Below are 22,177 nucleotides of genomic sequence, written 5' to 3' on the forward strand. Positions count from 1 at the left end.
CCTCCTGTCCCGCGGGCGGCTGCCGGGTGGCGCCCCGACACACGTGGGCAGCTCAGCGATGGCCCGCGTCCCGCGACGTGGCGGGCGGGCCCGGGGGCGCGGGACGGCGCGGCTCCAGTGAGCCGGGGCCGCGCTCGCGCCTCGGCCGCCGCCGCCCGGGATGGCCGTGCGGCCGCTCCGCCGGGCGCTGCTGCTGTGGCAGCTCCTGGCGGCGGGCGGCGCGGCGCTGGAGATCGGCCGCTTCGACCCGGAGCGCGGGCGCGGGCCGGCGCCGTGCCAGGCGGTGCAGATCCCCATGTGCCGCGGCATCGGCTACAACCTGACCCGCATGCCCAACCTGCTGGGCCACACGTCGCAGGGCGAGGCGGCCGCCGAGCTGGCCGAGTTCGCGCCGCTCGTGCAGTACGGCTGCCACAGCCACCTGCGCTTCTTCCTGTGCTCGCTCTACGCGCCCATGTGCACCGACCAGGTCTCGACGCCCATCCCCGCCTGCCGGCCCATGTGCGAGCAGGCGCGCCAGCGCTGCGCGCCCATCATGGAGCAGTTCAACTTCGGCTGGCCGGACTCGCTCGACTGCGCCCGGCTGCCCACGCGCAACGACCCGCACGCGCTCTGCATGGAGGCGCCCGAGAACGCCACCGCCGGCCCCACCGAGCCCCACAAGGGTCTGGGCATGCTGCCCGTGGCGCCGCGGCCCGCGCGGCCCCCCGGCGAGGCGGCCCCGGGGCCCGGCGGCGGCGGCGGCGGCGGCGGCACCTGCGAGAACCCGGAGAAGTTCCAGTACGTGGAGAAGAGCCGCTCGTGCGCGCCGCGCTGCGGGCCGGGCGTCGAGGTGTTCTGGTCGCGGCGGGACAAGGACTTCGCGCTCGTTTGGATGGCGGTGTGGTCGGCGCTGTGCTTCTTCTCCACGGCCTTCACCGTGCTCACCTTCCTGCTGGAGCCTCACCGCTTCCAGTACCCCGAGCGCCCCATCATCTTCCTCTCCATGTGCTACAATGTCTACTCGCTGGCCTTTCTCATCCGCGCGGTGGCGGGCGCGCAGAGCGTGGCCTGCGACCAGGAGGCTGGCGCGCTCTACGTGATCCAGGAGGGCCTGGAGAACACTGGCTGCACCCTGGTCTTCCTCCTGCTCTACTACTTTGGCATGGCCAGCTCGCTGTGGTGGGTAGTCCTGACTCTCACCTGGTTCCTGGCGGCTGGCAAGAAGTGGGGCCACGAGGCCATTGAGGCCCATGGCAGCTACTTCCACATGGCTGCCTGGGGCCTGCCGGCGCTCAAGACCATCGTCGTCCTGACCCTGCGCAAGGTGGCTGGGGATGAGCTCACTGGGCTCTGCTACGTGGCCGGCATGGATGCGGCGGCACTCACGGGCTTCGTGCTGGTGCCCCTGTCCTGCTACCTGGTGCTGGGCACAAGCTTTCTCCTGACAGGCTTCGTGGCCCTCTTCCACATCCGCAAGGTCATGAAGACCGGTGGCACCAACACAGAGAAGCTGGAGAAGCTCATGGTCAAGATTGGGGTTTTCTCCATCCTCTACACGGTACCCGCCACCTGTGTCATTGTCTGCTACGTCTACGAACGCCTCAACATGGACTTCTGGCGCCTTCGGGCCACGGAGCAGCCGTGCACAGCGGCCACTATGCCGGGAGGCCGGAGGGACTGCTCGCTGCCAGGGGGCTCAGTGCCCACGGTGGCTGTCTTTATGCTCAAAATCTTCATGTCATTAGTGGTGGGCATTACCAGCGGTGTCTGGGTATGGAGCTCCAAGACTTTCCAGACCTGGCAGAGCCTCTGCCACCGCAAGATGGCAGCTGGCAGGGCTCGGGCCAAGGCCTGCCGGGCCCCTGGGGGCTATGGCCGTGGCACCCATTGCCATTATAAGGCCCCCACGGTGGTCTTGCACATGACTAAGACGGACCCCTCTCTGGAGAACCCTACACACCTCTAGTGACAAGGGCCTGGCTCCAGGCTCCCCCCCCCTCTCCCCGAGACAGCTGACTAGCAGCTGCCCAGCTGTCAAGGTCAGGCAAGTGAGTGCCAGGGGGGCTGAGGACCAGGGCAGGGACCCAGTGATACTCATACCCCGGCCCTTGAATGCAGGGGCTGGGCCTGGTTGAGTCCCCAGAGGGTCGTAGGAGAGGAGATAGCAGAAGAGGGCATGGTCCAGCAGGGAGTTTATTTAATGATGTAATTTATTGTTGCGTTTCTCTGGAAGCTGTGACTGGAATAAACCCCCGAGTGGCACTGCTGAGTCCTTTCTGATCTGGGGAGGGTAGTAGTAGGAGGGAAGGTCCGGCAAGGCTCTTCCTGGTGGGGGTCCTATGCTCACCCCCTACCCCTCATTCTCTGGCTCCCCTCCAATCAGGAGGAAGAGCCCCATGAAACAGCTGTGTTTTGCAAGTCGCAGTCTGCGTCTGTGTGTGTGTGTCCACGTGAGCGAGCACATTTTCCCTCTTGCCTGTCTCTGAGGCCTAAGTGCCATGCCTCATGAAGAGGGACTGGGATGCCTGCTAGGATGCTCAGGGAATCCCCAGGGATGACATGGCCACCTCTGGCCCTACAGTCTAGCCTGTTTGGGGCCACAGTTAAGCCTCCTTTTCTCACACCGCTCTCCTCATTTGTGGAGAAAATGAGGGCAGCAGCCTGTCTCCAAGTTGTTTCAAAGGTCCCCTCCCTGGGGCCTGAGCTGGAAGATGAATCCTGAATGCCTTTGAAGATGGCTGGTATGTCCACCTTTGTCCTTGGGGCCCTAGTTAAGGCATTCCAATGTTGCCCCTCATTATCTCTGGGCAGAGGGGAAGATAGGGCCGGGCTGGCATGTGGGTATCTTAGCAGTGCAGACATGGGCTAGAGCTGGGGACCCTTTGAGCACAGTGGGAACTGGAAGCTGTGTGAATAGGAGTAATCTGGGAGGGTGTGCGCACCCCGTTCGTGTACTCGTGTATCTGTGCTGGGGAAGCTCAGGGCTGCTGGTACCGCTGCACCTCTCTCTGGTAAGACAGCGGGGTGTGTGTATGGCCATTCCAGAGACCCTGGTCAGCTTGTGGTCAGACCCCACAAGCCTATCTTAGCCTCTGCCTTGGTCCCGGAGTTCAGCTACATGAGGGTCTTGGTGGTTACTGTCCTTGTGAGCATACCACACAGAGCCAGCCTTCAGTATTGGTGCCAGGAGACCCTCAAGGGCCCACCCTGCCAGCCTCTGCTTCCTATCAACCCTCTGCTTCCTATCAACAGGAGAGCTGGGGGTTAGGGGTAAGACTTCTCCATCACAAGGAGCAGTACTGACCCCCAGAGGAGTTTTGCAACCCCACACCTTTACCTACCGGGAGGAAAGCCCTCGTTCTTTTTCCACAGCATTTATGTACCCAGTAGGTGCCTTTGACCCACAAAGCCAAGTGACCATAACCCCTCGCAACTACCCACAGGAGAGTATTTAAAAATCAGAAAACACTTCCTGTACGCAAGGAGCTCAGACTTGGAGTAGAAAAGGGTGTGGCTGCATTGAGCTGGCTCCCAGACAGTTTGGAGGGAGAGAGAGATGCTAAGGACTTGCGAGAGAACAGGAGTAGCTGGAGCAGAAGGTTCCAGAGACCTGGGAAGAGAAAAACAAGTGGCAGTGGGGCCAGGCAGCAGATGGGAAATGGCTGGCACTTGGCTGTCTGCTAAGTGGAAACAACCCTGAAAGAATAGAACTGGAGGATTGGGGGGCACAAAGGGCAGGCTCTGGGGCTGGGCGGCTCACAATGCAAGGCCTCAGAAGGGAGGCTAGGATGTGGCAGCTCAGGCTGCTCAGCACTGGAAGCCACCATGGAACTGTCCCGGACCCTGGAGGAAAAGGCAGCAGCACAGGTACGAAAGACCTCTTTCCTCCTCTCTGTGCTTTACAAATAAGTATTTAGGAGGCTTCAAAGTCATGCAGCCAGGCAGTCTGCAGTGGCCCCGGGAATTGAATCCACCTGTGCCTCCTGAGCTTCAGTGACTCTACCACACCACGGATGTGCCTGGGTCCAGTGTGGGGAACTGCCAGGCGTATAACTCAGGGAGGCCATGTGCAGCTAAACTGGGCAAAGTAGATGAGGGAGTTAACGGCTCCCCCGACAGCTAGATATCCCCCAACCCTCCCCCAATATTCCAAAGTCAAGCAAAAATACCTCAGCAAGCACTAATTAAATGGCCCCTGACCTGTCCCTTCCCCTTCATGGCCTTGGGCCTTAAGAGTGTGGCATAGCATGTCTGCAAGTGGTAGGTGGAGCCTGCACCTGGGGGCCTAATCTGATGGCCTGAGTTAGCAAATCTGAGTCCTGACTTCAGTCTCAGTGGTTCCCCGGAAGCCAGGGCCGCACTTACTCCCAGCACTCCCACCTGAACAAGGTGGCCCCTGGACTTGGGTCCAAGGCAGGGGTTAGCAAAATGGTAACAGGGTAACGCTCTCCTACCTGGCTTGAGCCTCTCTCAATACCCTGCTAGAGACAGGCAAGTTGGAAGAGGCACCCCCTCTGAGAACAGCTGCTTTAGAATCCAGATGCCACCTTGTTCCCACTGACCAGGGCCCTTCCCAGGACAGGGTTTGAGAATGAAGTGTGACCTTGGATGACTTCCAGACGTAGTGATCCAGGACCCTCTCCTCAGGAATAAAGTTCTCACATTCCCATTTGCATATTAACTAAAGTGGCTTCTCTCAAGACCACAGCCCTGGGGGAAGGGGCAAGCAGAGAGGGACATGCCGAGACATTAACAACTCTAGGGTACAGGCCCTGGAAAGGCAACGCAGCCCTTAGGAAACTACCCAAGGAGCAGGACTCCATAGGTGTATGCTAGGAGCCTTGAGTGGTGCTTATGCAGAAAATGTTCAGAGTTAGCACAGTTCCTCTCCAGAGATGGAGGGCAGGAGACAAGCTGGTTAAATTCAGTTTGCATAGGGCCAAGCCTGCGCCCACCAAGACTGAAGCCAGCGGCTGCAGCTGCACCCAGGGCTTTTACTTCTCTTCAATAGCTCTCCCCATGTGACCTGCTGTGGCTGGACCGGTGTTCAGGACCTGGCTGCTCTACTTCTCAGTAAGGGCAGTCTGGCAGTGGCTCAGCAAAATCTTTGTATTTTATAGGCAGGCAGCACCCAAATCAACCACCGTGACTTAAAAAAAAAAAAAAAGTGGCCATGTGGTAGATCTACAGAAGTAGAACACATGGGAATACTTTTTTTTGGGGGGGGGAGGGGGGAGTACTGGGTTTGGAACCCAGAGACATTCTACCTCCAATCTACCCTCAACCTTTTTTTTTTTTTTTTAATTCCTTATTTTGAAATACAGTCTAAGTTGTAGAGGACCTCACTAAGTAGCTGAATCTACCTCCTAAGTACCGGGATTACAAGTGTGTGCCACCATGCCTGGCAGGAATTCATCATACTTGTTACTCCTTCTGTATGTTTGTCATTTTCCTTGAAAAGAAAATGTTTTAAAACTGTTAGCTGTTTTCCCAAATAAAAGGACCACAAAATTCCCACAGTAAAATCCTAAAAAATACTTTACTCTAATTTCTAGTTTCACATAAAATTTGAAGGGCTTAAACAGAGACAAGACCAGGAGAGGCACCAGAAATGCCTCCTGGAAGCTGAGTGGATGGGTCTGAACCATGGCGAAGTGAGGCCAAGCTTTCACAGGGAGTAGACTCAGGCCTGGGCCAAAGGGAAGCAGCCTCTGGGGCACCCGTCCACTCCACCTCAAGACCACAAGGAAAGAGCCACCAGAAGGGCTGCTTCTTTATAAACACAAGTACATAATGTTTATTTGAAATTCCAATTTATTACAAGTTCACCCTTTAATGGGCCCTTCCTCCTTAAAGACAATTTAAAAAACAACCAACAATTCAGGTGTCACTGCAGTGGGAACACAGGATTCTCACTAGAACAAGCACAGACTGGATCTAGGATAAGAAGCAGGGGATGCGGTGGTGGCTGGACTGTGACGCTGTAATGTCAGTGCTTACTCCGAGCCTATAGGAGAGGGGATGTAAACCTACCTGCCAGACAATGGAGCAAATTCCTAAAGCCCCTGGGTGGGAGGAGGAGCGAGATGGGCCCACGCCTGCAAGTTTCAGGTCAGGGGCTTTTATTCTCAGTCCTAGGAGTGGTAATCCCCTTGGCGGGCTTCTTCTCTTTTAAATACGCATAGAAGAGCTGTGTGCTCACATTTTCCAGATTCAAAGTTAATAGAAAAGAAAATTAAACCCTGTCTTGTACTTTTATCAAAATCTGTTGTAAAAGGAAAAGAAGACTACAAACTTTTGCCTAACTATAACAACTAGGCTAGACTGGCTGTGAGAAGGGCTCTCCCACCCCTCCTCCTACCCCCGCTGACACTGAGCACTAAAATATGCAGTTCACAGGAGCTCCAAGTCTAAGGCCAGAACGGGCATGGGAGGAGGCAGAGAGAGACACCGCGGCACGCAGAGGGGCCCCTGACCACCACCAGGCCCCACTGCTTGCCCCGACCAGCCTCCAGCCCAACATCTCTGAAGGACCAGCTGGGCTGAGGGAAATGGGGGAAGTAAAGCAAACACGTTATCATATAAATCGTACTGTACATGTGCCAAAGCAAGATGACAAATATTTTACAAGATGTTCTTTATACAATATCACTGCTGAAACAAGCAACTTTAATAACTAGAAAAGTCAATTAAAAAAAATTAAACATTTAGATTCTTCCTGCTCTTCTGCTCCCTAAGAGCTTGTCTGGTATGTGGGTGGGCTGGGCTCCAACACCCCTCTGGCCAGATCCATCAAAGTAAAGGTTAAATGCATGATTATAAGCAGGACTCCAGTCTCTAAGTGAAGTGCCTTAGTTTGATTTTTTTTTTTTTGAGGCGGTAGGGCGGGAGTGGGGAGAAGGCTGTCACAAAGAAGGGGAGGGGTACTCAGGAATGGCTCCAGGAAATGTCCCTTTACTCTGCCAAGATCAACTCAAAAGACCACAACTGTCCCATGATGCTGGTGAATACAGAATTCTGTATGGCACTCACTGATACAGTCACCTGAGAGGGAGAAGGAGGAAGAGACAGTACGGGCTTAAAGAAATGACTGCATATAAATATAGGTTAAAAACAACAACAAAATCACCTCCCCGATTGGCCCAAATATTATCAATCCTGCTATGTAATGTTGAAAGCCCTCACTGGAGACCAGAGGGGCTTGGCACTGCTACCAAGGTAGGAGGAAACTTAGAGGGGTGGAAAACAAAAACAAAAAAAAAAAAAACAAAACAAAAAAAAAGGAACTTGGTTTACAGAAGCTACACCTCTGGACTCCTGTAAACTCTTATAAAGTCAGGTTAAGGCCCTCTTCTGCCCTGAGGACTTCTGGGCGGAGACCATCCCCCATTTCAGGCTCCCCAAGAGCCTTGCTTGAATAAGGCCCTATGGGGAGAACAGCATGAGCTTGGGCTGACAGGTCTTTTTGGATTCCCATGATCACTTTTCCTTTCAATTTCTTCTCCATCTTCCTCTCTTGCCTCCCCCACCCTCCCTCCTGTCTCTCACTATGCCCCCACCTCAGCTCCCTTACCGGGGCCCTGCCTCTCTACTTCTTCTGTCTTCGTCCCCTGGACTGTCCAACAGGCTCTGGATCACTGTCCCCTTCATCATCAACAAGCCGATCTGGAAACTTCTTGCGTTTCCTGCGGACATATGGGTGACCAGGAAGGTGTTTATGCAGCAGAGCCACCAGACACTGTTCTGTCTTCACTGTGCAGTTTAGCACATGGCTGCCACGGCAGTTGTAAAGCTCAGCATTGGTAAACACTTGCTTCATGTCGGTAAGAAACTCCTGCACAGAGCGGTAGTTCCCACAGGAACATTTGTTCTGAATTGTCTGAAAGTCCATGGGGTGAGTGATCACATCATAGTAGTCCTCGGCCTCATCTCTGGTCACAGGCTCCCTGTGGAGACAGACCAAATGAAGATATCTACATAGCCTTGAGTACAACTGAAAGAAACCTTGGTGTCAAGTAATCAGCCCAGAATGCCCAAATGTGCTGGAATCAGCCAAGTGGAGGACACAGAAAAGGTGCGTTCGTCTTTTAAGAGTTGCAGCTACCCATTTGGAAAAGTTAATTCCCCACTACTGAGACATGTCCTGAAAGGAAAGGGACCAGGGCAGTCCCTAGAGGCTCAGGTGAGAGCACCCTCAGCCAGCTGCCTTTTGGGGATGTTCCTGAAGCCTTAAAGGCTGTCCTTCCCCATCCACTAAAGGACAGAGCTCACCTGAAAGGCCAGCTGAAGCGGTACTTCACAATTTTGTGGAGGATTTCCTCACACTTCTGCAACTCCAGGCTTTGCCTCCGAGAGCTGCGCTTGGTCTGCAGCACCTAGCACCAAAGAAATAAGAATGTCACTATAGGTCCAAGAGGTGAGGCAGAAAGTGTGTACAGTGTACATCTGCTTAAAAAAAAAAAGGAAAAGAAAACAAAAGAAACCATTTCCTTGAAGCAGAGACATCAAAATGACTTGTCATTCAAGTCAGGAAGGCCCCCAGTCCAGGAGGTGGGAGTCTCCCATCAATCCACCTGCCTCCTCCCAGGTAGATGGCAATCAAAGCAGTAGAGGGCAGGCAGCAGCTGCTGCTTAGACAGAACTGCTAGGGTCAGCTGGAGAGGGCTGCTGTCAACAGGACACTAGCCCTCTGAGAGCAGATGGACCTGGGATTATGAAGAAACCATGGATGGGTATAAACAAGCAACTGCAGAAAGCCAGACAGGTTACTAGACCTCAAGCAGTCTATTTTTTTGGTGTGGGGTTTCTCTGGGAAGAAAAGCAAAAGGCCCAATTCCCTTCCCAGGTCCTTCAACTGCAGGAATGTGGGAGAAGGTGGCTAAGGAGAGAAGGGGTAGGTCCTTCCTTCCAGGTAGTCGTAACTAGCTGAGACACAGTTAGGAGCCACAGCCTTGAAGGAGTTGGGACTGGGCACACGGAAGAATCTTTTTAAATTTATTTTATTTATTTATTTATTTATTTATTTATTTATTTATTTGGTGGTACTGGGGTTCCTGGAAGCCTTCTACCTCCGAGCTACACTCCCAGACCTATTTTTTTTTTTAAATTTGGAAACAGGGTCTCTTAAGCAAGCGAGGCTGGCTCCGCACCAACGCAATCCTCCTGTCTCTGCCTCCCAAGCGCGGGGATTACAAGCGTGCACCACCACACCCGACTTTAATTTATTTTTTTTGCGGGTCTGGGGATGGAACCCAGAGGCATTTGACCTCTGAGCTATACCCCTTGCCCAATTTTTTATTCTTTATTTTGAAACCGGGTCTCACTGAGTTGCGGAGGGCCTCACTAAGTAGCTGAGGCTGTCTGTGAAGCGCGATCCTCCTGTCTCAGCCTCCCAAATGCTGGGATTACAAGTGTGCACCCCCACGTCCAGCTACATGGGAGAATCTTCAATGCCCTTTGATCTCCCTAAGTTTGTTTTATATCCCCAACCCCAACATGATCTGTCAAAACAAGCATATATTCAAGAGCTTCTTTTTGTTCTTCAAAGCTCAACTGAGATCTAAACCAAAACTACTAAAGTTACATTGGCTGAGAAGAACAGGGAAGGGAAACGTCCCTCCCCTAACAACTGTCGACAAAAGACCCAACAGTGAGGCTCCAACATTGCTGACATTCCCACAAGGGAGACCCAGCCCCTCTGGGCCCACCAGAGACACATGGATACTATTTTAAAATTCTTAACAAGCTACAGGCTGCCTCCTAACTAGAGGACAATGTTTGCAGGCTATGGCAGGGGAATGCCGGACATAGCTGTTCCTGGAGGGCCTGCTGCCTGTCTGCCTAAAGGCCCATCCATCTGCCTCATCAGCCCTTGCAAGCTAGGGAGGAGGGAGGAGAGTGGAGGCCCCACCTGTTGCCTGGTGAATTCCTAATGCTCGGGTGGGGAATAAAACAGAAAAGCTAGAGGGAGGATAAAAAATAATTCTTACCAGCTCATCAACCTCAGCATCATCCACAGTCGGTACCTTTGGCCGTGACCTCCTGGCAGGATGTGGTTTCTTGCCTGGTCGTCGGCCTGGCCTGGTTGCAGGGGGGATGATGCCCTGCTTGCCCCGGATGGCCTTTCGAGGCCTCACTGAAATAAAAATTATAAATTGAGAGCAGCAAAGGAGGAAGAGGGGGTGGAAGGGATAGGGAGGAGAGGGGTGAAGAGATCATGTAGACAAGCCAAGCAATAGCTCCCTTTGGTTATAGGGTGCTCTTGCTATTTTTCTCTTGCCCTCCCTAACAAGACACTAAAAAGAAGCAACAAAAGCCAGGCGTGGTGGCGCACACTTGTAATCCCCGCGCTTGGGAGGCTGAGACAGGAGGATCGCACAGGTTACAAGCCAGCCTCAGCTACTTAGTGAGGCTCTCAGCAACTTAGTGAGACCCTGTTTCCAAACAGAGTATAAAATAGGCCTGGGAGGATAGCCTGGAGGTAGAAAAGCCCTGGGTTCCATCCCTAGTACCACACACACACAAAAAGCAACAAGAATAGATGAAGAATGCATACCTTTTCCCTCAATTCCCAAAGACCTTTCAGAAAGCCAAGTTCTCCAGTACTTCTACCCTCTGTCCTCTTTGTTGCCACCCTGTTCAGGTGTCAAAGAAGGAAAAGCCCTTGGCTAATAGGGCAGTCTGGTTCTCCTACAGCCTAAGAGTGGGTACATACCTACATGTGAAATGGAATCTGATCATAAATGTTGGCCCTGTTTCATAATCCCTACATTCACAGCCATCTTTTCAGTGGGCTAAGCTACTTACATAAGAGTTCTACCCAGCATCCCCAAAGACAGGATGAAGAGGAAGACTGAGACTACTTGTAACTCTACAACAGGTGCTCAATGTCAGGCAAACCAACACTCCTAAGTGCGCACTTGGGGAGCAATGTTCCACAAGGATTAGCTCAAGGCTTCTCCACCAGACCAATTTTCCACAACTTTTCCTTCTTAATACCCTGGATAGTAGGGAGATGACATCTGGGAAGACAGGGTTTAGAGAATCAGTGATGTACAGCACCAATGAATAATGCTTTCCATTCTATTTTTGGACTATGATAGCCCTTCACTAGCTATTTTGGAGTCTCTAGCTCAAGGCCAGGCAAGTAAGAAAGGAGAAGAAGCTGAGCCTCAGGTGCTATGGCCTTAAGCTGCACCAGGGAACAGTAGCTCTGGTGGCCTGAAGGAGTGAGACAAAGGGCTATGAAGTCCTAAAAACATCCTAGATTCTTTTGACAGGAAAAGGCCCTAGAAAACTAGACAAGAAACAATTCCCTGGAAAACAACAACAACAACACAGAAGTAGAAAGCAACCATTAGTTTGAAAATAAATAGAACTGAACTGGGTATGGTGGTGCACACCTGTGATCTCTTTACTTGGAAGGCCTAAGACAGGAGGATCATAGGTTCAAGGACAGTTTCAGCAAATAATAAGACTCTCTTCAACCTAGTAAGACCCTGATTCCAAATAAACAAAATTGGGCTGGGAGTGTAGCTTGAAGATAGAATAGAATGCCTCTGGGTTGTAATAGAGAATTAATGAACTACCTGTTTATCTACCCTGGGACACCTCCACAGTGTTAGGGAGGAAAAGTGAAAGAAGGGAGCAAATGTGTAAGTCTAAAGCCTTCAGGTTTTTGGCAGCACCACTGCAGTAAGAGATGGTCACACCAAAAACCCACTCTCTTCCCTTCACCAAGTACAACTGTTCACAGCCGCCACCAGATCTGTGGCCCATTTTCTAACCTATATGTATTTTGAGCGGGGCATGATGGTGCATGCTTATAATCCCAAAATTCAGGAGTCTGAGATCAGAGGATAGTGGTTCACAGACAGCTTCAGCTACCTAGGCCCTTACCAACTCAGAAACCCTGTTTCAAAAATAAAAAGACTAAAAAATAGGTTGGAGGTACAATGCCCCTGAGGTCCCATCCCCAATACTGCAAAGAAAAAAAAAAAGTGTTTTTGGGGAAAAGAGCCTGTTAAAAGGCTGGGCCAGAAGAGATTAGCCATGTAAACGACAAGACTCTCAAAGAATCATGAAAAATGAATATAAGAAAATAAGAGTCAATGCATTAAACAAACAATAAGGCTATTTTCTCTTGCTAGTACCCATCTAATGAGAACACATCGGAACCCTTCTAACATCTTTATACCAAAGCCGGAGAATAGCCAGTCTTCTCTTTCACACTGGGAAAAACTATAGATCTACACACTCTAGGGAAGAGAAAACTCACTGTAACCAGAGAGGGAAAAAGGTAACTCTGAAAGCAACACTGCACCAGAGGCCAAAGACTGCTCAGGAAATGCTAATGGGCCTACGTCCACTCCTTGTGAATGGAGAGCTTCAGAACCAGCAGGCTTATCATAAACATGTTTGGGACCCTGAATTCCACTACTTTTTTTTTTTTTTTTTTTTTTGGCGGGTCTGGGGGTGGAACCCAGGGGCATTCGACCTCCGAGCTACACCTCCTGCCCTAATTTTATTCTCTGTTTGGAACTAAGTAGCTGAGGCTGTCCGTGAACCGCGATCCTCGGTCTCAGACTCCGGAATGCTGGGATTACAAGCATGCGCCACCACACCTGAATCTTAGAACAAGTTACTCTGCCATAGGTCAATGTTCTTGAGAACATCACCTTATATAAGACTACCTAGGTGATTAACAATGGCATCTTGCAAGCACATGGCAGCTCAGTTATGCCAAAGCCACAAGAGAGAAAGGGACAAAAGCAAGATGGCAACATTGACTAGTTGCCAGCCCACCCTTTCCAGGTCAGGGGGAACTGAGATCAACTATGCAGGCGAAATGAATACTCACATCGCAAACCAGCCACTTCATAATCTTCCTCCTCCTCTTCTTCCTCCTCTCCCTCTTCCTCCTCTGAATCACTCTCATCATTTTCACTGTCCTCAGAGTCAGACTCTTCGGTGTAATTCCTGAGAGGAAGAAAAACCATGTAGGAAACATAGTTCTAGCTCAAAGTGGTCCTGAGAAACTTGAGTCCCACCGGGATCCCAGCAACTTTTTTCTCTTCACATAGACTTGGTGTTAGGGAAGATTCTAAACCTAGGGCCAGGATAGTTTTTCACAAAATAAAAAACAAAGATTCAACAGCATGCCTCCCTCTACTCAGCCCTAAATGATTTGGACACCAATAGCAAGAGGAATCAAAAGCAAAATACAATCCTACCTCTTGCCACACCAGACAATACAAAACACTATTGCTTTTGTCTCATAGAAAGAGTTAGATAAGGTAACATTTCAGGCACTGAAAGATGTCCCTCACTTTAGGGTGCATTGAAAGGACAAACAGAGTCCAGACAGGTGTTACTCCACCTTGATGGCCCTGTTCCAGGAGCTGAGGAGACCAGGAGCTGAGGAGACAGCTTGCAGATGACCGTAACATCAAAGTCATGGTAATCCCAGCTCATAACAGCTGGTCCAAAGCCTCACTACTTCAGAGCTGCATGCCTCATCTCTCTTAAGTGTAGCTGGAATGGAGTGAGAAATAACCCAGTAATACCATTAAGGTGGGATCAGGATCAAACAGCTCCACCCTTCACAAGAGAGGCCAAGCCAGAATGCCTGTAAGCTGTTCTTTTACAACTCCAAGTTTCAATGTAGAAAACAACAGTACTAACTGGGTAAATATTAGGTGTTGATTCTATTGATAACTCAAGTGGCAAACAAAGTACCACATATATTTGTAGGGTACTGACAATCTCATGGGCGGCAGCTGTGTAAAAAAAAAATAACCATAAATCAAGATGCAGGCACTACAAAACCATTTCAGAGATGGAAAGCTCAGTTGGCACAGAGGAGGAACAACTAATTCTAAGGATGTAAAGACTACTGAGAAAAGAACTGCAATTTTACCTAGACATGGGCAGCTTACCCAGATGGGAGGAAAGTCCAAGAGGCAACAATGAATAGCCTATAACAAGCACACAAATAGAGGAACCAAGGCTCAAAACAGTATTGTATAAGAGTCTCAAAAATTAGGTGATGAGCTAGGTATGATGGCACATGCCTGTAATCCTAGTACTTGGGAGGCTGAGACAGAAGGACCACAGGTTTGAGGCCAGCCTCAGACACTCAGTGAAACCCTGTTTCAAAATTTACAAAGGCTGGGCGTGGTAGCTCACACTTGTAATCCCAGCATTTGGGAGGCTAAGACAGGAGAATTGTAGTTGTGGACAGCCTTAACTACTACTTAGTGAGGCCCTCTGAAATTTAGTGAGACCCTGTTTCAAAATAAATTTAAAAAGTTAAAAAAAAAAGCTGGGCGTGGTGGTGCACGCTTGTAATCCCAACATTCTGGAGGCTGAGACTGGAGGATAGCTGTTCACGGACAGCCTCAGCTACTTAGTGAGGCCCTCTGCAACTCAGTGAGACCCAGTTTCAAAATAAAGAATAAAAAAATGGGGCTTGGGTGGTGTAGCTCAGAGGTCGAATGCCCCTGGGTTCCATCTGCAGACCCACACACACACACAAAAAGTTAAAAAAATATAAAGCCGGGCGTGGTGGCGCACATTTGTAATCTCAGCATTCTGGAGGCTGAGACCGGAGGATCACAGTTTGCAGACAGCCTCAGCTACTTAGTGAGGACCTCTGCAACTCAGTGAGACTCAGTTTCAAAATAAAGAATGAAGAATAAAAAATAGGGCTGGGGGTATAGCTTGGGGGTTGAATGCTCCTGGGTTCCATCCCTAGACCCACCAAAAAAAAAGTGTAGCTCAGAGGTAGTAGGATGCCATGGGTTCAATTTAGAATAAAAAAGTAAATAGATCTTTGCCTTATGAATATCATTCTGATAACACCACAACAGCTAGAGAGGTGAGAGAGGGGAAGATATGAGGTAAGGAAGAGGAGCCAAAAACTCACTAAAGGATCCGAGGCATGAGATGTTAACAACAGGGACCATGAAGAATATAGAGTTCAGGTGATTGATTTATAAGGCATCTGGACACTGGATTGCTAACATCTGGCAAATTAATAAATATGAAGGATAAGAGAGTAAGTTTAAGTCCTAGTTGACACCAAATTTCTTTCTTTTTTTTGGTGGTACTGGGGTTCCTGGAAGCCCTTCTACCTCTAGGCTATACTCCCAGACCTATTTTTATATTTTTATTTGGAAACAGGGTCTCTTAAGCCAGCACGGCTGGCTTCAAACCTGCGTGATCCTCCTGTCTCTGCCTCCCAAGCGCGGGCCACCAAGCCCGGCTGACACCAAATTTCTAACAGGGAAGAAAACAATAGGTCTGTGAAGGGAAGGCAATGAGTTTGAAGATTTTTTAGCAGTGGTTGATTGCAAAAGCAACCATGAATAACAGTGAAATGGCAACACTAATCCAAAATCAGATCAGAGTCCTGTTAGCTCGCACTTAAGTACCATAAAGGATCAGGCTCTACACCCAAAGAATGAACTTAGGGCTCCTTGTACTCACTCAATTTTAGTAAGTAAAGTTTATTTATTGATTGATTCATTTTTAAAGAAAAAGTTCTCACCTGCCACGGGAATTGCGCCTGGCAGTAGCAGGCTGGCAAGCTGGGCACTGCCATTCGCCATCTGGTACTTCATAGAGGGCCGGCCTCAGACAAAACAGGTGGAAGGCTTTATTACACTCATCGCACAAGATCAGTTTGTCATCCTCACCTGCAAAGAGATAAGTTTGTACAGTGCTGGCAATAGCACAGCAACAGTCCCAGAACTGTGAGAAAGCTGCTGGTTGTCACACACCACCACCAAAGAATGAACACTCTAGTAGAGTGCTACCCCAGCTTTTAATTTATTTTTGTGTGTGTGGGTGGGGGGGGGGTGCTAGGGATTGAACCCAGGAGCATTCACCCTCCAAACAACACTCCCAGCCTTATTTTATTTTTATTTTGAAAGAGGTTGATGAAAGTCTCACTACTTGCTTACACAGTCCTCAAACCTGCGATTCTTCTCTAAGTACTGGGATTACAGGGATGTACCACCACACCCAGCTTACTCCAGTTTTTAAAAATGCAGTTATAGCCCGGCATGGTGGCACATGCTTCTAATCCCAGTACTTGGGAGGCTAATAGGAGGATTGCAGGTTTGTGGTAAGCCTACTTAGTGAGGCCCTCCACAACTTAAACCCTGTTTCAAAATAAAGAACAAAAAATAGAGCTGGGCGTGGTGGTGCACGCCTGTAATCCCCGCGCTTGGGAGGCGGAGACAGGAGGATCGCGCAGGTTCGAAGCCAGCTGTGCTGGCTTAAGAGACCCTATTTCCAAATTAAATTAAAAAAAAAAAAAAAAGGTCTGGGAGTGTAGCCCAGAGGTAGAAGGGCTTGCAGGAACCCCAGTACCACCAAAAAAAAAAAAAAAAAAAAAAGAACAAAATATAGGGCTAGAAGTCAGGCATGGTGGTACATGCTTGTAATCTTAGTACTTGGGAGGCTAAGATGAGTGAGGATCACAGGTTCGCAGCCAACCTCAGCTATTTAGTGAGGCCCTCTGCAACTTAGTGAGACCCTGTTTCAAAATGAAGAATAGAGCTGGGCATGGTGGCCCACGCTTGTTAAGATCAGCTTCAGGAGGCTGAGACAGGAGGACAGCGGTTTGCAGACAGCCTCAGGTACTTAGTGAAGTCCTTTGCAACTCAGTGAGACCCTGTTTCATAATAAAGAATAAAAAATAGGGTTGAGGGTGCAGCTTGGAGGTAGAATGCCCCTGGGTTCCATTTCCAGTACTGCAAAAAAAAAATAAATAAATAAATAAATAAAAATAATAATAATAATAATAAAGCTAGAGGCATAGCTTTGAGATAGAATGTCCCTGGGTTCGGGCCGGGCGTGGTGGCGCACGCTTGTAATCCCCGCGCTTGGGAGGCGGAGACAGGAGGATCGCGCAGGTTCGAAGCCAGCCGCGCTGGCGTAGAAGACCCTGTTTCAAAAATATAAAATAGGTCTGGTAGTGTAGCCCGGAGGTAGAAGGGCTTCCAGGAACCCCAGTACCACCAAAAAAAAAAAAAAAAAAAAAAAAAAAAAGAATGTCCCTGGGTTCAATCTCCAGTAAAGAGGGGGTTGGGGGGCCCCGCAGTCATTGTCTAGAAGGTAATGTAGTATACATCAATAAATCATTTAAGAATGACTTCTCATTTATATCTCAAAATTTATGCAGGGGTAGAATAGAATTATTAGTATTTACAAGAGGCAGCAAAAATCAAGTGATGGCTTTAAGCTCTGCTGCTCTTCTCTGACACCCAACACTTTCCAATGTGTGTCTGGTACAGATCCCCCAAGTCATCAGGTTGCTTCATGGTTTTTTTTGTTTTGGTTTTTTTTTTGGGTGGTACTGGGGTTCCTGGAAGCCCTTCTACCTCCGGGCTACACTCCCAGACCTATTTTATATTTTTGAAACAGGGTCTCTTACGCCAGCGCAGCTGGCTTTGAACCTGCGCGATCTTCTTGTCTCTGCCTCCCAAGCGGGCGCCACCACGCTCGGCTGGTTGCTTCATGTTTGAAAATACATTGAATCAACTTAAGATGGTCAACTCCCCTCTCTGCTCTTCATTCTAAAACAGTTTTAAAGCAATTGAATGACTGATTACATATAGAACTTTTCATTTTTGGAAATTAAATCCTAACCTAATGTCAAAAAATACCTTTAGAAAATCACATGGTTTTTGAGCCGGTGTGGTGGCACACACTTGTAATCCCAGCATTTGGGAGTCTGAGACAAGAGGAGAATGGTTTGCAGACAGTCTCAGCTATTACTTAAGTGAGGCCCTTTGCAATTCTGAAACCCTGTTTCAAAACAGAGAATAAAAAATAGGGCTGGGGGTGTGGCTGGGAGGTAGAATGTTCCTGGGTTCCATCCTCAGTACTGCACAAAAGAAAAATAAAACCACATGGCTTTTAACTACGAAGCTCCGTTTGCACACACTAAATCAAAAAGGTCTCAGCATTAGGACTCTGCGGAAAGGACCAAATCTGAGTATTCATGATGAACAAACACTGCCCCCTGCTGGAAGCAACAACTGTATTTTATATATAAAAAAAATTCTGAGATTAACTTTTAGTTTTAGGTGAACTAATTTTGCTCATTGTAGAAAATCTAACAATTGGACAGACCAAAGATTCTTACAGTATACTCTAAAGTGAGGAACTAAAGGCCTGTTCTGCTCCACCAGTACATGATTTCAAAGACTAGCATTTGATGGATCTTTAGAAAAAAGTAAATATGTCCCATATGCCAAACATCTGTGTACACAAAATTCGTTTGGGGAAAAGATCTTGAGAATGGAAATCCTAATTCTTCATTATACCTAGATTAGTGTATTTGATCTAAATATACCTTTTTTCCGACACACTTTGCATCTAGCGTTTTCAGCTGACATATCCCACTTGATACAGGCATCAAGCATGCCAAGTAGAACATGCATTCTGGAAAAAGTCTGAGCTTCACGGATTGCTGTCTTCCATTTTTCCAGTGCAGATGCAACCTAAGCAGAGAGCAAACCAAGCCAACATTACTAAAGACCTCAAAAACATGGTAGGGAGGAGGAAATGACAGGACAGGTCTCTTTCAGTGAAATCCACTTTAAGAATTATCATTTAAAAGTAGGAACAAAGCTGGGCATATTGGCACATGCCTGTAATCCCAGTACTTAAGAGGCTGAGATGGGAAGATTGCAGGTTCAAGGATAGCCTCAGCAATGTAGTGAGACTCTAAGCAACTTAGTGAAACTGTGTTTAAAAGTAAAAAATAAAAGGGACTGGGGTCTAGCTCTGAGGTACAATGCCCCTAGGCTCAATCCCCAGTACCACACACATAAAAAAGAATAATAATAAAAATAATAAAATAAAATGAGGCTGGAGGTGTAGCACAGAGGCAGAATGTCCCTGGATTCAACCCCCAGTATCACATGCAAATAATAATAAATTTAATCAAAAACAAAAACAAGCCGAGCGTGGTGGCGCATGCTTGTAATCTCAGCATTCAGGAGGCTGAGATTGGAGGAATGTGGTTCACAGTCAGCCTCAGCTACTTAGTGAGGCCCTCTGCAACTCAGTGAGACCCTGTTTCGAAATAAAAATACAAAATAGGGCAGGGGGTGTAGCTTGGAGGTCAAATGCCCCTGAGTTCCATCCCCAGACCCACCCACACACAAAAATCAGGTTATCAAGGCAACCAAAGAGCCAAAAAAAAACCTGCAAGATTTTGCCAAATGATACATAATCTTTCCCATTTAATTCAAGAAAACTAAGCGCTAAATATTTGAGATCAACCATGATTACAAAAGGGATCTGAAAGACAATCTATTTTATAAATAAAGCGGAGCCCAGATTAGAGACTGACATAAACTCATGCAACAGCTTAGTGCCAGATGAAAAAAAACGTTTGCTAAGTGGAAACTTTCAAAGCAAATGACAGTGGAAAATTTCAGAACTGTGGTAAAGCTGACCTTTGGTGGAAACTGCAGGGCCCAATGCCATGTTAATGAAGAACACTGCTGACCCATTCTGTAGGCAATCTAAGTGATTTTCCAAGAAACTCTCCTGTGCTTTCTGTTTTTGTACTATGTGTCTAGACCTGTGGAGGGCTCACATTTTCCCCTGAACTAAGTCTCATCTGACAAGCCAAGGAGAGGTTACTCCACTCTGGGATTCAGTACTCCAAGAAAAAAAAAAAAAAAGAGCTCAATGGAAATTTTATACCTACTAGTTAGTTCTCAGCTGGGCATGGTGGCACATGGAGGCAGAGACAAAAGACAGGTTCAAGGATAGCCTCCGCAAGTAGTGAAACTCTCAACAACCTAATGAGATCCTGTTTCAAAACACAAAATAAGCCAGGTGGTGGAGCATGCTTGTAATCCCAGCATTCAAGAGGCTGAGACAGGAGGATCAGGTTCACAGCCAGCCTCAGAATAAAAAATAGGGCTGAGGCTGTAGCTCAAAGGTAGAATGCCCTGGGTTTCATTCTTAGTACTGCAAACAAAACAAACAATAAAATAAAATAAAATAGGGCTTGGGGTGTAGTTTACAGGTAAAATGCCTCTGGACTCAACCCCCAATAATTCAAGGGGAAGGAAGAGAAAGAATGAAATGTCAAGGAAAGATGGGACTCTGAAAAAATGCACATCAAGAAAGACTCTCTGCATAGAACTATTAAAAACAAAACCTACAAGGAAAATTCAGCAAGACTAAAATATGCCTAATGAGGAAAAAATTTAGCAAGAGAAACTAGATAACAATCTATTCTATCTTAGATGTTATCTACAAGGTTATCTAGGTGTTAAAAGCTATTAGAAAAAACAAAGGAAGAGAAGCCAGGTTCAGTGTACATGGCTATAACGCCTATATCTGGGAGGCTAAGACTGGAGGATCCAGGCTTGAGGTCAACCCCAGCAACTTAATGAGAACCTATTTCAAAATAAAAAGTATAGCTCAGAGGTAGAATGCCACTGAGTTCAATCCCTAGTACCAAAAAAAGAAAACCAGAAGAGAACTACCCCAGTAAGAATGACATAATGTGTGAAGTCCCTATGGTATAAATTAAACCTTTACCTGAACTGAATTTTTGTTCTCTGCTCATTCTACTTATAATGATCTTTCCTGTATCACATATGACCTGTAGCCTCAGGAAGTGAACATGACTATGCACAAATATTTGAGGTGCTTTAGAAAGAAAATTAGACTTAGTAGTAAAGTAGAGAACAAAACCCAAACTGGCCCACCGGGCACAGTGGGGCATGCTTGTAATCCCAGTACTAGGGAGGCTGGAGGATTACGGTTTGCGGATAGGCTCAGTTACTACTTAGTGAGGCCCTCTGCAACTCAGTGAGACCCTGTTTCAAAATAAAGAATAAAAAAAATCTGGCTGAATGCCTTTGAGTTCCATCCCCAGTACTGAAAAAACAAACAACAAAAAAAAACCCAGAACTGGTTGTTAGTGATGATGAAGCCAATGTCAGTTCAATCTGAAAATGCCTATATTACTCCTGCCATGGCCTGATTAATTCCTATTTATTCATCAATACTCAGCTTTTCTGTGTTGTCTTCTCTGGGAAGTCTGTTCTAATAGGCACTGAGCATTCCTTACATATTAGCCTAAGTACTAACCTTCTCATCAATACAGATGACCCCCAACTTATGATGGTTTGACTTAACAATTTTTAGATTTTCAGATGGTGCAAAAATGATATTCAATCATTAGAAACTGTACTTAAAATTGAATCTTTTCCTGGGTTTGCAGTAATATAATACAATCCTCTCATGTAATGATGAGAACCAGCAGCTCCCAATCATGATCACAAGAAGTATTCTACAGTGTCCTGTGCTGCTAAGCTACGATGTATAGGTTAGGTGTATTCAATGTGATTTGGGGGGGGGGGGTTGTGGTGGTAGTACTGGGGATTGAATAAAAATTTAGCCGGGCACGGTGGCGCACGCTTGTAATCCCTGCGCTTGGGAGGCGGAGACAGGAGGATCACGCTGGTTCGAAGCCAGCCTCGCTGGCTTAAGAGACCCTGTTTCAAAAAATAAAAAGAAAATAGGTCTGGGAGTGTAGCCCGGAGAAGGGCTTCCAGGAACCCCAGTACTACAAAAAAAAAAAAATCAATAAAAAAAAATTTATTTTAAAAAAGGATCTTGCTAGGTTGCTGAAAGCCTTGCCATGTGGCTGATCTTGAAAATTTGATTCTCTTACTCACCCTTCCCAAGTACTGGGATTACAGGTGTGCACAATTATGCCTATGTATTTAGGGGCACTGGGGGAAGAACCATGCCTCTTTAGTAAATGAATGTTAAAAGAGGTCATTTAACTTTGTCTTCCTTACCCCTTAGCCACAATTCCACCCCTCGAAGCACCTGCAAAGAAGTTTCCAAAGACAAAGTTTGAAAACTAATACAAAATCTACTACTCAAACATCCTAAAGCTGGGTGTGGTGGCACACATCTGTAATCCCAATACTTGGAAGGCTGACATAGGAGGATCACAAGTTTGAAGACAACCTCAGCATAAAACCTTGTTTACAAACAAACAAACAAACAAAAAAGTAAGTAAAACAGGGCTGGGGGTATAGCTTGAAGGTAGATGACCCCAGGGTTTCATCATTAGTATCCTCCCCCCCCCACACACACACAAAACAAAACAAACAATATTCATGCCCTTCTCACACAC

At 47.8% G+C, this 22,177-nt stretch overlaps 2 protein-coding genes across 2 annotated transcripts in view; one reads left to right on the forward strand and one right to left on the reverse strand.

The window, feature by feature from the left end:
• Positions 1 to 160: 160 nt before the first annotated feature.
• On the forward strand, positions 161 to 1,948 carry FZD9 (frizzled class receptor 9; the record flags this gene model as incomplete). Its single annotated transcript, XM_080704292.1, has 1 exon — positions 161 to 1,948. The coding sequence occupies one exon, from the start codon at positions 161 to 163 to the stop codon at positions 1,946 to 1,948; it is 1,788 nt and encodes a 595-aa protein (XP_080560418.1).
• A 5,622-nt stretch (positions 1,949 to 7,570) lies between these two features.
• Positions 7,571 to 22,177, reverse strand: part of BAZ1B (bromodomain adjacent to zinc finger domain 1B) — a gene marked incomplete at both ends in the record, with an annotated part of 78,607 nt that continues 64,000 nt past the window's right edge. Inside the window, 6 exons of the mRNA XM_080704295.1 lie at positions 7,571 to 7,928; positions 8,254 to 8,357; positions 9,972 to 10,117; positions 12,842 to 12,960; positions 15,533 to 15,680; positions 18,350 to 18,497. Of these exons, the coding sequence (XP_080560421.1) occupies positions 7,571 to 7,928; positions 8,254 to 8,357; positions 9,972 to 10,117; positions 12,842 to 12,960; positions 15,533 to 15,680; positions 18,350 to 18,497 (1,023 nt within the window). The remainder of the gene's footprint in view (positions 7,929 to 8,253; positions 8,358 to 9,971; positions 10,118 to 12,841; positions 12,961 to 15,532; positions 15,681 to 18,349; positions 18,498 to 22,177) is intronic.

The sequence above is a fragment of the Muscardinus avellanarius genome (assembly GCF_963383645.1).
Source record: "Muscardinus avellanarius genome assembly, chromosome: 10".
NCBI lineage: Eukaryota > Metazoa > Chordata > Mammalia > Rodentia > Gliridae > Muscardinus > Muscardinus avellanarius.